General features: G+C 51.3%; 1 protein-coding gene across 1 annotated transcript in view; it reads right to left on the bottom strand.

Moving 5' to 3' along the window:
* LOC135888216 (zinc finger protein 850-like) overlaps window positions 1–11,889 on the bottom strand; it is a 54,570-nt gene extending 42,681 nt beyond the window's left edge. Inside the window, exons 1-3 of the mRNA XM_065416025.1 lie at window positions 11,856–11,889; window positions 7,353–7,466; window positions 5,961–7,034 (exon numbers count right to left, since the gene is read on the bottom strand). Coding sequence (XP_065272097.1) covers window positions 5,961–7,034; window positions 7,353–7,466; window positions 11,856–11,889 — 1,222 coding nt within the window. The remainder of the gene's footprint in view (window positions 1–5,960; window positions 7,035–7,352; window positions 7,467–11,855) is intronic.
* Between the last annotated feature and the right edge of the window lie 1,776 nt (window positions 11,890–13,665).

Here is a 13,665-nt window from a genome sequence, read left to right on the forward strand (position 1 = left end):
GCGCTCGCAACCTACGTCAGTTGTGAAACTCCACCCCCCCAAGGGACACAGCTGTACCAACCTAAATTCTGGTGCAGACAGCACTATGGCAACAGGAGGGCTTCTCCCGTCGACGTTGCTCCCGCCTCTTGGGGAGGTGGATTACCTACGCCGGTGGGAGAAGAGAACCTCCCCCATTGGTTTGTGTAGATCCTCTTTGAAGCGCTACAGCGGCATCAGTTCAGCTGGGCCGCAGCAGCCTTTGAAGGGAAGATGGGCCCTACGTCACATCATAGAATCATAGATTATTAGGGTTGGAAGGGACCTCAGGAGATCATCTAGTCCAACCCCCTGCTCAAAGCAGGATCAATCCCCAACTAAATCCCCAAATGGCCCCCTCAAGGATTGAACTCACAACCCTGGGTTTAGCAGGCCAACGCTCAAACCACTGAGCTATCCCTCCCCCCATCACTGCAGGGATCAGACAGTGATTTCATTCCCCGTTTCCATCTCTGCCTCTTGGAGTGTGACTCGAGCTGGCACCCTCAGTGTCTGTGCTGAGACATACTGACCTTGGTCATTGTTCAAATAAAACTAAACTCACATCCCAAAGCGTAGAAAATGGTTAATATTAAAAAGACCTATTCTGGCACATGAACATTTCGCTCATTAACTCCTCAATACATCTGAGGTAAACTCCACTAATATCAAAGTATGGGATGAAACAGCTTTCTGGAATAGAGACAAACCCACAATCCAGGGTGGGCTATAAAACGCTTTCACATTTATAAAGTGAAATCCCAGAGACTATGAAGACTCAAAATCAGGAAAATAAATGTACCTGTTTTCTTCAAAGGTGGCTAAACCTGCTTTACTTCCTGCGTAATAATTTGATTGTATTACTTACAAAAGATTTAGCAGCAGCATCATAAAAGGGGGGGGGGAAAAACCCCACCCCCGTCCCATCTACACATGATCTAGACAACCACAGAAAAAGTCTGGAAGCCACTTTACCAATAGATGGAAACAGATCAGAAAGCTCACACTGTGCTTTGAGGTTCCCCTCCCTTGCAGGTCTGTGACGATTTTTTCCCCAGCCCTCAGAAGTCTGATTTAGGATCACAGAAATCAAAACTGATTGCTAAGTGTGGCAAGCCAGGGGCAGTGTGGTAAGTGACACCTTGGAAGACAGAAGGGTAGAATGGGAACCGGATAAAACGGGCACAGGCAAGAAGGGAGGCGGGGATGTGAACAGACTTGGGCAGCCTTGAAGCCAGGCCGACCTCTAGCATTGAGGCCAGAGGGAGATGAGGAACCTGACAGCACAGCTGGTCTCTGCCTCCTCATCTACCGCAGTGTCCTGTGTGGGGATGAGAGAGAGCCCATCTCTGCCCCACTCACCCCAACCTGCATCCCTCTAACTTGAGCTCTTTGGATTCCCTGCTCTCTGAGTGTTTCCTTTTGTGATGGGCTCCCAGCGCCTCTCATGAGTACGACCCCCAAAATCATGAGATTGGCCTAAAAATCGCGAGATTCTTATAAAAGATGAAATGATGATTTTTTTTAGTCCACCTTCTGTTTTTTGAGCTCCCCCTGCCTCCTCCCAGTGTTGTGCGACTAGCACGGCCCGGCCCACCCTTGCATATTTATGGAAGGGAAGTGGATTTTGCCTCCTGCTGCAGGATCTCTCACAATAAGGCTCTGACCTTTATGCAATTATGGAGCAGGGCCCTGCGGGTGCCACGTCCCAGCTCTTGCCCTCCCAGGCCCTGGCAGTCACCTATTCCCAAAGCTGCTAACGTTTGTGCAGCTCCATGCGGGACATTTTGCACCAGTGGGAAAGTCACTAGTCTCCCCAACATAGTGCCTGGCCACCGGTTGTGGGAGGGACAATCACATGAGGAACATTAAAGACTCACTCACTGATGAGGACCATGATGCACGGAGCGGCACAAAACTTTAAAAATCAGGGCATGCCCCTTACCTTTTGTGGCCCTACTAATGCCTCAGTTCTTGCTATTCTCCGGCAGGACGCTCTCTCTCAGGAGTGGGGCATGAAGATGAAGATGATGGAGTCTTCATTCTAGTGCTTCGGAGCAGGGAAATCTGCAGCGTGGAGACGTGGTCCTCCATCCACACCTTTGCCGCACACTATGCGATCACCTGGCAGACTAGAGACAACATGGCCTTCAGCAGGGCAATGCTTCAATCAGTGGAAGACTCCGACCCCACCACCTGAATTTGGGCTTGGGAGTCACCTGATTGGAATGGACATGAACCAGCACTCGAAGAAGGAAAAATGGTTACTCACCTCGTAACTGTTGTTCTTCGAGATGTGTTGCTCGTGTCCATTCCAATATCCACCCCCCTCAGCCGGCAAGAAGGAACTGAGGGGGTGGCGGGTGGACAGGGCTCTATATTGGGTACCCAGACTGACCCTCCGGCTAGCTGCTAGGGGAAAAATCCCAGAGAATCCGTAGACTCAAAAAAATCAGGAAAATAAATTTACCCATTTTCATCTGAAGTGGGTAAACCGGCTTCACTTCTCATTATTCAGTTGTGTTAGTTAGAAAAGTTTTAGCATCATCATCATCATCATCATAATAATATATATATATATATATATATATATATATATATATATATATATATATATATATATATATATATATAAGTAAACATGTACATAAAAAACCCTTCCCATCTACAAATTATCTGGACTAGCACAGAAAAAACCTGGGGTCAACTTATTGAGGTGTCTACACCCGTGCTGGGTCAATGGGAGAGCGTTGACCAACAGTGGTGGAGACAGACCCTTGGAGTGCGTATCCAGCACTCGCGCCCTGTGCTTTTGCTGATAGATACTGATCATTGTCATTGTTCAATGAAGAAGAAAAGCTCATGACAAAGGCAAGGGAAACGTGAAAAGAAAATCAGAAAGGACTACTTCAGCGAATGATCATTTGTCTTTTGAAGTCCTTAGAAAATCTGAGCTAGCTTCTCTCAAACTGATTTAATATCAAAATATGTGACAGAACCGCCATCAGGAAAGAGAGAGAATCTTGCAATGCTGGGTGGGATACAAACCACTTTCCTGTTGATGAAGCAAAATCCCAGAGAATCTTAAGATTCAAAATCTGGAGAACAAATTTACCCATTTCCTTCTGAAGAGGCCAAACCTGCTTTACTCCGCACCGCTGCATTACTTGGCTGTGTTACTGACAAAAATTTTAGCATCATTGTAATAAAAGAAGAAAGATAAAAAGTAGGGCTGTCGATTAATTGCCGTTAACTCACACAATTAACTCAAACAAATTAATCGTGATAAAAAATTAATTGTGATTAACCGCCGTTTTAATCACACTGTTAAAAATAGAATATCAATTGACATTCATTAAATATTTTTGGATATTTTTCTACATTTTCAAATATATCGATTTCAATTACAAAGCAAAATACAAAGTGTACAGTGTTCACTTTATATTATTTTTATTACAAATATTTGCACTGTAAAAATGATAAAAGAAATAGTATTTTCCAGTTCACCTCATACAAGGACCGTACTGCGATCTCTTTAAGATGAAAGTGCAACTTACAAATGTAGATTTTTTGTTATTACATAACTGCGCTGAAAAACAAAACAATGTACAACTTTAGAGCCGACAAGTCCACTCAGTCCTACTTCTTGTTCAGACAATCACTTAGAGAAACAAGTTTGTTTATATTTACGGGAGATAATGCTGCCCGCTTCTTATTTACAATGTCACCTGAAAGTGAGAACAGATGTTTACAGCAGGGTGAGCTGTGGGAGATCCCCCACCTCCAGAGGACTGGGGAGCTCTGGGAGATTTCTTCCCCTAGACTGGGGAGCTGTGGGGGTTACCCTGCTACCTCCAAGGGCTAGGGAGCACCAGGGGGACTGAAGAGCTCTGGGGCTCCCCCACACTGGCAGTGACTGGGGAGCTGTGGGGGATCCCCCATCTGCTGGGGCTGGGGATCTGCGGGAATTCCCCCCAGGCTGGGGAGCTGCAGGGGTGACCCTGCCACCTGTGGTGCCTAGCGAGCTCCATGGGCCCACCCTGGGGAGCTCCGGGAGATCCCGTGCAGATTGGGGAGCTGCAGAATGCCCCTGCCGGTGATGGCTGGGGAGCCACGGGGCATTCCCCCATGCCCAGAGCTCCAGGGGTCCCCCCCACTTACAGGCACTGGGCAGTCAGGGGGATTCCCCCCGCCCGGGGACTGGGGAACTCCTACCTAGGCTGGGAGCTGCAGGGGTTGCCCAGGTGCCTGCAGTGGCCAGGGAGCTCCCAGGGTCCCCCTGAATTGTGGGGACTGCAGAGCTGCGGGGTATTTCCTCCACTCACGACAAGGGGGAGTGCAGAGCCAAGGGGGGATCCCCAATGCCCGCGGAGACTGGATTCCCCCACACAAGTGAGGATTAGGGAGCTTCAAAGGATCTCCTCCCTGCACCTTGCGCTGGGGGCGGATTCCTGAGGGGAATTCCCGACCCCCTGGCCTCTGGGGAGGTTTAGGGGGGGTTCACCCCCATTCACAGGGCCTGGGGAGCCACAGGGAATTCCCCAAAGCACGGGGGGGGGGGCTGGGGACCTGTTTCTTCCCTGCCCCTGGGGAAATTCCCCAATGCCCCTGGCCCCTGGGGAGCTGCTCGGTATTTGCCTCGCAATCTGCGGGTCCTTGGGAACACCAGAGGTCCCAGGCACGCATGGGCACTGGAGAAGTGAGGGGGATCCCACAACACCCGTGGGTAGTGGGGAACCGCGGGGCATTCCCCAGCGCCAGGGAAGAGTGGGAAGCCGTGGGGCCGTGAGAATTGGGGACCATTGGCGGACTCCCACCCCTCCATTGGTGGTGGCTTGCAAGCTGCAGGGGTGTTTCCCCACCAGCTGAAGCAGCTGCGGAGCCGCAGGGGATTCCCCCCCCCCCAACATCGTGGGCTGGGAAGCCCCGGGGACTGACCCCGTGGAGGCTGGGGAAATGCAGGGCATTCCCCCCATCAGCAGCAGCTGGAGTCAGAGCGATGGGGGAATCCCCCCACCCCCAAGGACTGGGGCAACTGGGGGTCCCGTGGGGGAGGGTAGTCACAGGGCATTCCCCCCGTCCACGGGGGCTAAGGAGCCACAATGGCTGAATGAAAATTGCCCAACACACAAGGCATTTCAGAAGTTGTGACCAGGGTCCTGGGGGGCCACACTGAGATTGCTCAATTAGGGCAAACTGCAAAGAATGGGCCGACAATCCTCAAAACTGGTGGATATTCCAATACTTAGATTCACCAAGCCAGTCCTTAGGTCAGTTTCACTGTAGAGATGATGCTTTAGAATTGCAAAGAGTCCTTTACAGAATCATGTCACCACGTTCTAGTCCAATGTCCAAATTTCAATGTCAGGGCGGTCCAGATGGGACTGGAGATCTCCGTCTTCCGACTCACACTCCCCCTGAATAAAGCTTAGGCAGATCAGAGAAGAAAGGATCATTTTTGCAGCGTCTCGACAGCACACAGTCCTTGGCTGAACAACAGGCTTTTGAAGTAACCTTCTATTTCCTAAACATCACTGGTAATTAATTACATGGATTAACATGAGGTGATTCTCCATAAAGCAGTTCCTAGACAGTTTACCACAAACTTTCAGGAGACAAACAATGACATTATTACAACCAAGTTTTATCTAAATGTTAATATTCCTTTTTGATCTCTGAATTCACAGAATAGAGCCCTAGACAGGAACCGTTTATTTCCATTGTTAACCTCTAACAAGATACAGCCAAAGACCACTACAGTTACCATCTTCTTCCATGTCTTTAACAATACACGTTTACCTCTTGAAGCTCTAGTTTATCTAAGGAGGACACACTTTGCTAACATGTCTCTAAAGGTTGAATCTAGGTCAATTACATGCATTTTCCTTAACACTTTCTGTCTCTGTGTCACAGAAGTTCAGATCCTGTGTGGATTCTCCCATGTTTAATGAGATGTGATCTCTGTGTGTAACTTTTCCCACAGTCCAAGCACTTGTGAGGTCTCTCTCCTGTGTGAGTTCTTTGATGTTTAACAAGGTCTGACCTCCATATGAAACCTTTACCACAGACTAAACACTTGTGGGGTCTCTCTCCTGTGTGGATTCTCTGATGTTTAAGAAGGTCTGACCTCTGTATGAAACTTTTTCCACAGTCCACGCACTTATGGGGTCTCTCTCTTGTGTGGGTTCTCTGATGTTTAACAAGGTCTGACCTCCATACGAAACTTTTTCCACAGACTAAACACTTATGGGGTCTCTCTCCTGTGTGTAATGCCTGATGTTTAAGAAGCTGTGACCTCTGTCTGAAACTTTTCCCACAGTCTAAGCACTTATGGGGTCTCTCTCCTGTGTGGATTGCCCGATGATTAAAAAGGTGTGACCTCTGTTTGAAACTTTTCCCACAGTCTAAGCACTTATGGGGTCTCTCTCCTGTGTGGATTGCCTGATGTTTAAGAAGGTCTGACCTCTGTATAAAACTTTTCCCACAGTCGAAGCACTTATATGGTCTCTCTCCTGTGTGGCTTAACTGATGTCTAATTAGTTCTGACTTCCAAATGAAACATTTCCCGCACTCGAGGCATTGAGAGGCTCTCTCTCCAGTGTGGCGTCTCCCATGGTTATTCAGGTCTGAGCGATTACTGAAGCTTTCCCCACGGTCCAAGCATTGAAGGGGTTTCTCTCCAGTATGGATTGTCTGATGTGTAACAAGCTGTGATCTCACAATGAATCCTTTCCCACACTGGAGGCAGTGGTAGGGTTTCTCTTCCTTGGGAATTGTCTGCTGGGTTGTGGGATCCTTGTCTCCTTCCCCACATTTAATAGATTCAACCAGTTTCTTCCTTGGGTGGTTTGCCACAAGCCTCTCTGACCTGTGCCAATTTCCGCAGGCTTCTCCCTGTTCCCAGCACTGGGAAAAATTTCCTTCAGCTCTTCCCACAAATGTGCCCCGTCGTTCCACTTCCCCAGGAACTTCCTGATGATGATTCCCCTCCACGTTCTCACTCCCTCGCTCAGCACCTGCTAAGAGAGAGAGACAATCCAGTCAGGAGTCATTGTGCTGGGGAGAAAGAGGGACAGCACCGGGGTAAAACGCAACACAAAGACTGAGCAATTGGATTCTGCCTCCACATCCCACCCAAACACTCACAGGGAAGGAGAGACGGGAAGAAAACTCCTGCAGTTAACAGGGTGGATGGAAATCCTGAGCAATATCTGCTGACCACAGCCCTGCCCTGGCTGAGATGAGGAAGAACTGAGGGTCCTTGCTCACACCACATTTTTGGGATTCTTAACTTTTTCCTTCATTCTCCAGATGGTTTCTGTGTCAGTCCTCACCTGTGCGGTCGCCTCTCGGGATCTCTCTTTCCTTGCAGGCCTGGAGATCCGGGACCCACAGCTCTTCCCCTCGTTCCAGGTGGGAGATCAGCTCAGGTTTAGGAATGGGAAATCCTGCGCAGGGGGGGAAATCAGACGAGATCAGGGTGCATGGAGGATATGAGAGCGCATCTGTCACCAAGGACATTCTGTGAATGGAACCTGTCCCTGTGCTCTCCTGGAGAATGTGGAACCCAAGAGGATGGGAACGTGGTTGCTGAGCCCTCTTGGGAGAGGCAGACGTCTGGGGAGGTGAGGGGAATTTTTACACCCTCACTAGGAGTTGCCAGGATCTGTGCAGTCTAGGGACCTTGCTGATGCACACCACAGCTCTAGTGTTAAACTCCTCCCTATTTCTAAGGCCTTGGCTACACTTGTGAGTTACAGCGCAATAAAGCCGCTCCCAGCGCTGTACCTCACTCCCCGTCCACACTGGCAAGGCACGTACAGCGCTGTATCTCCGTGGCTACAGCGCTGCTGGTACTCCACCTCCCCGAGAGGAATAAAGAATATTGCGCTGCCGCTGCTGCGCCAGTGTGGCCGCCCAATGCGCTCTGATTGGCCTCCAGAAGTATTCGGCAGTATCCCACAATGCCTGTTCTAGCCACTCTGGTCAACAGTTTGAACTCTACTGCTCTGTCCTCAGGTGACCAACCATCAGACCCGCACTTTATATTCCCGGGAATTTTAAAAATCCCCTTCCTGTTTGCTCAGCCAGGCGTGGAGTGCTCTCAGCGAATCTTTCCAGGTGACCATGCCTCCACGCGCCAAGTGAGCCCCAGCATGGAGCAATGGCGAGTTGCTGGACCTCATCAGTGTTTGCGGGGAGGAAGCTGTCCAATCCCAGCTGCGCTCCAGCCATAGGAATTACGATACCTTCGGGAAGGTATCAAAGGACATGATGGAAAGGGGCCATGACCGGGACGCCCTGCAGTGCAGGATTAAAGTGAAGGAGCTGCGGAATGCCTACCACAAAGCCCACGAGGCAAACGGCCGCTCGGGTGCTCTCCCCGCGACCTGCCGATTCTACAAAGAGCTGGACGCGATACTTGGGGGTGACCCCACCTCCACTCCGAGCACCACCATGGACACTTCAGAGTGGGGGGAGGAGGAGGATGAAAGCGGGAGTGAGGGTGCTGGGGCGGGGGGAGACACCCTGAAATCCCTGGAGGCATGCAGCCAGGAGCTCTTCTCAAGCCAGGAGGAAGGTAGCCACTCGCAGCGGCCGGTACTTGGTGGAGGACAAACAGAAGAGCAGGTTCCTGGTAAGCGGCTTTTTTTTTCGGGAAGGAATTCTTCATCCAGAATGTGGGCAACGCGCTTGCGCAAGTTTATCGGGAGAGCCACCGTGGTCCTTGTCTCAGTCAGGCTAACGTGTCCGCACCATTGTGGCGCGAGGGGCGGGGGGACCATTGCTGCACACAGGCAAGCTGCATATGGGCTAGGGCAGAAGCCGCATTGCAGTAGAAGACCCTCCCTTGCTTCCCAGGTCACCCTCAGCAGCGAGATATCTTCCAGGACGAACTCCTGTGGAAAATGTTGGGACAGTGTTCAGTGTAGGTGCCCCCTGAAGCTGTTGGCTCTCCCCAAGGCACAGAAACCCAGAGGACAGTGCAGCCCTGAAACAATCAGTCCCCCTTACTCACCGTTTTCAGGCTCCCATGGGTTATGTGTGCTCTGTTTGGGATGGGAAAATTATGCTATTGTGTAGACCCTGTGTGTGCCCTCCTTAAGTGCGGGGGAATCATTACTCTGTCTGGTATAAACAACGCTGCCTCTGTTAAATGTTGCATTTTGCCTTTACAGATGCAACCTTGAGATCTCAGCCGTCCATGTTATCACCGGCTGAGAGACTTCAAAAACTCCAGAAGAGACCGCGAAAAAGCAAAGAAGACATGCTGCAAGAAGTGATGCATCAATCTCTTAAAGAGAATCAAAAAGCGCAGGAGTGGAGGGAGAGTGAAAGCAGGATCCGCAAGGAAAACGCAGCGCACCGGAAGCAAAGCACGGATCGGCTGATAAGCATCATGGAGCACCAAGCGGACTCTATCCAGGTGCTCATAGCCATGCAGGCGGAGCACTACCGCGCCCCCCCCCCCCCCGCAGCCCTTGTCCCAAAACTCTTTCCTTTGTGCCCCCATGTCACCTCCAACCCACTTTCCCCAACATCCGGGTTCTTACCGCCACCAGCTGCCTCCAACACCTGTATCTTCACCACCCAGCCCTGCAAACTACGACCCTTACCCACCGCACTCAACCCCCATCACCATGCAGTATAGCCATCCTGAAGTGCAGCCACTCCAGACAGGACATACGCAAATCTGTGATTGTACCATTCCCCACTCCACCCCCTTGCCCTTTCTGATTCCCAAGCAGTTGTGTTTCTTTTCAATAAATGGATTTTTTAGCTTTGAAAACATTCTTTATTATTGCATAAAGTAAAAGATATCTTAGCCCAGGAAAGAAACAAGCATTGCAAATCAGCTTAGCAAACACAGATTCCTACTAACATTGTAACCACTGCACTTCACTCCCGTGACGGGCACCAGATATCACTGCTGGTTTTCAGCCTCAAATTGCTCCCTCAAGGCATCCCTAATCCTTGCAGCCCCGCGCTGGGCCCCTGTAATAGCCCTGCTCTCTGCCTGTGCAAATTCAGCCTCCAGGTGTTGAACCTCAGAGGTCCATGCCTGACTGAATCTTTCACCCTTCCCTTCACAAATATTATGGAGGGTACAGCACATGGATATAACCACGGGGATGCTGTTTTCGCCCAAGTCCAGCTTCCCATACAGAGATTGCCAGCGGCCCTTTAAACGGCCAAAAGCACACTCCACAGTCATTCGGCACCGGCTCAGCCTGTAGTTGAACCGTTCCTTGCTGCTGTCAAGGCTCCCTGTGTAGGGTTTCATGAGCCACGGCATTAACGGGTAAGCAGGGTCTCCAAGGATCACAATGGGCATTTCGACTTCCCCTACTGTGATCTTCTGCTCTGGGAAAAAAGTCCCAGCCTGCATCTTCCTGAACAGCCAAGTGTTCCGAAAGATGCGTGCGTCATGCACCTTTCCGGGCCAGCCTGTGTTAATGTCAATGAAACGCCCACGGTGATCCACAAGCGCCTGGAGAACCATAGAGAAATACCCCTTCCGATTAACGTACTCGGATCCTAGGTGGGGTGGTGCCAGAATAGGAATGTGCGTCCCATCTATCGCCCCTCCACAGTTAGGGAACCCCATTTGTGCAAATGCATCCACAATGTCCTGCACGTTACCCAGAGTCACGGTTCTTCTGAGTAGGATGCGATTAATGGCCCTGCAAACTTGCATCAACACGATTCCAATGGTCGACTTTTCCACTCCAAACTGGTTAGCGACCAATCAGTAGCTGTCTGGATTTGCCAGCTTCCAGATTGCAATAGCCACCCGTTTCTCCACTGGCAGGGCAGCTCTCAATCTCATGTGCTTGCGCCGCAGGGTGGGGGTGAGCTCCTCACACAGTCCCATGAAAGTGGCTTTTCTCATCTGAAAGTTCTGCAGCCACTGCTCATCATCCCAGACTTCCATGACGATGTGAACCCACCACTCAGTGCTTGTTTCCCGAGCCCAAAAGCAGCGTTCCACGGTGCTGAGCATGTCCATGAATGTCACAAGCAATTTCGTGTCATACGCGTTACGCAACTCGATATCATCGTCGGCCTCCTCACTGTCACTTTGGATCTTAAGGAATAGTTCGACAGCCAAACGTGACGTGCTGGCGAGATAAGTCAGCATAAGCCTCAGCAGTTCGGGCTCCATTTCCCACAGACAGATCGCGCTGCACAGAAACCGTTGAAAGATGGCGCCAAATGTGGACGGAAACACAGGGATTGCTGGGATGCGAAGCGATACATCACGGGGCGTTGGACAGGACCCAGAATCCCCCGCACCCACGCCCCCTTCCCACAACGCCAGAATGGGAAGAGGTGCTCTGTGGGATAGCTGCCCATAATGCACCGCTCCCAATGCCACTGCAAGTGCCGCAAATGTGACCATGACAGTGCGCTGGGCAGCTGTCAGTGTGGACAGACTGCAGCGCTTTCCCTACTCAGCTGCACGAAGTCAGGTTTAACTCACAGCGCTGTACAGCTGCAAGTGTAGCCATACCCTAAGCCTTCCCAATCGCAGGAGCTATTCCCAAGAAGGGAGGTAAATAAGGAGTGTGTGTGTGAATGGGAATCAATACAGACAGGACAATGAATGAATGTCTGCCCCTTTGAAAGCTGGAGGGGTGGGGATGAGCTAGCATGTCCATTAAGTTTTGACACCGTGTCTCACTGGAGGGTGCAGAGATGCAGGTCTCTCTCACATGGCAGCTGTGCATGACGCAAAACATTCCCCTCTGGTCACTGACAACGGAAGAACCTGACCAGATTAATACATACGGACTCCACAGCTTCTAATAACCCAGGGGACGGGAATCCCTTACCCAGCGAGGTCACCGTCTCGTAGTTCTCCCGCATGACGTCCCTGTAGAGGGCTCTCTGAGCGGGGTCCAGCAGAGCCCAGTGCCCCTGGGTGAAATATACAGCCACCTCCTCGAAGGTCACCGGCATCTGAAACAACAAGAGTCCCCCACTCAGCACCTATTGCCCCAGCCACAATCTCTCTAGTCACGGGAAAGGGGGAAAAACTCGAAGCTCTGGGAGCGACAGAGTAGCAGAATCCCACCCCCACCCGTCAGAGCAGCCAGGAGACTTCAGGGGCTGGGGAGAAGGTGAGAGCTCCTTGTCCCCCCCAGCACACGGAGCAGGGCAGGGTCTTCTCATTTCCCACACACCTGCCAGCCACAGGCTGATACAGGAACCACAGCTGTGAGCCAACAGTTAAGAATCCCAACAGCTTCCCTTCGTATTTCACAGCAGCCTCTGCCCAGTGGGTTCAGAGTCCAGCCCTGTGCAGGGGCTTGTGCCCTGTTTTCGAAATGGGCGAATGTCCCTCTCCCCTTTGCTGCCAATTGTCCTACTCAGAAAATCAGCAGGTTTATCACACCCTGTCTCTTCCCTGCCTCTCCCTCCCCCCGCCCAGCAGGTCCCTGAAAATCCCCTACCTGAGCTGGCTCCATCACAGCCATTTCCCTTCCCTGTCTCCTGGAAGACGGGCCGATCTGGAGTGAAATGTGGACGTGACTCCTCAGCCTGTCGGGGCGAGAGGGGCGATGGGGGAGGTTACAAAAGGGGCTGGAGTCCATGTCACACCCCGATTCTCCCCAGGCTCTTTAGACCCTTCCAGTAACAGCATCTCTGAGCCAAATGCTAGAAAAAGAGCAGAATCAAAGGGGCCACTTTGGGGGATTGCCCCCCATTGCAGTGTACAGCCGGAGCCCTCTGGTGGCATCACCTGAAGAATGAGCTGCCCTGGACTCCCCCGGCAGCCCCCAGAGACAGGCAGGCAGAGGCTGATCCTATTGGCCCATCCGCACGCTCCCCCTGCCAGAGCCAGCAGTGACTCCGGTCTGACACCGGTGTGGCTGAGATCTGAATCCTGCACGAAAATCAGACCAAGACCTAGGGCAGCCCTGAACACTCAAGGATCAGACCGCCGAAGACCATGAGTTTGTCTCTTTGTAAAAAAATCCAATGTAAGCTGGGAGCAGTGTGTGTGTGTGTGTGCGGGAAGGGAGGGGGTTGCATGTGGATATTTGCCTCGTAACTAGGCTCTGCCAGGAAAATGTAACTTGGACAGACGGCATTGTCTGTTACCCCTGTCGTACATGGGGATGGTGAGATCGGTGAGTCTGTGACTGCCATGCTCACAAAGGTGTGAGGCAGAGTCTGGCAGGTGCAACAAAAACATATTAACCTCCTTTCACACATTGTCATGTTGTGGCTCAGCACAGGTGCACAGCGCAGGGCTGATCTTGCTCCAAAGCATCGAGAAGTAGGGAGGGGCAGTTACCAGACATATTCTGTATTTGTTTCCAAAGCTGCATCGGATGTTTTCATTGGGCACATGTCATGGCCACTCCCTCTTTACTCGCCTGAGAGCTGAGGCAATCAGAGCTTGGAGGGGAGATAGGGGTTTAGGACAGTCACCGTCTCCATGCTCTGGAACGGCTCTGAATGAAGCCAGGCAGGACTCTGGTTCAGTGTGTCCCCCTCAGGGCGCACTCTCACCAGGGCAAGGGATCAAAGGAGTCTTTATAGTTCACTCCTATGGGACAAGAGTGCCACCACTTGGTCTGTGTTCCTTATAAAGGGGATCACAGAGCAGTCAGACCAACACCCTCTGTGCGCACA

The sequence above is a fragment of the Emys orbicularis genome, chromosome 13 (genome assembly GCF_028017835.1).
Source record: "Emys orbicularis isolate rEmyOrb1 chromosome 13, rEmyOrb1.hap1, whole genome shotgun sequence".
NCBI lineage: Eukaryota > Metazoa > Chordata > Testudines > Emydidae > Emys > Emys orbicularis.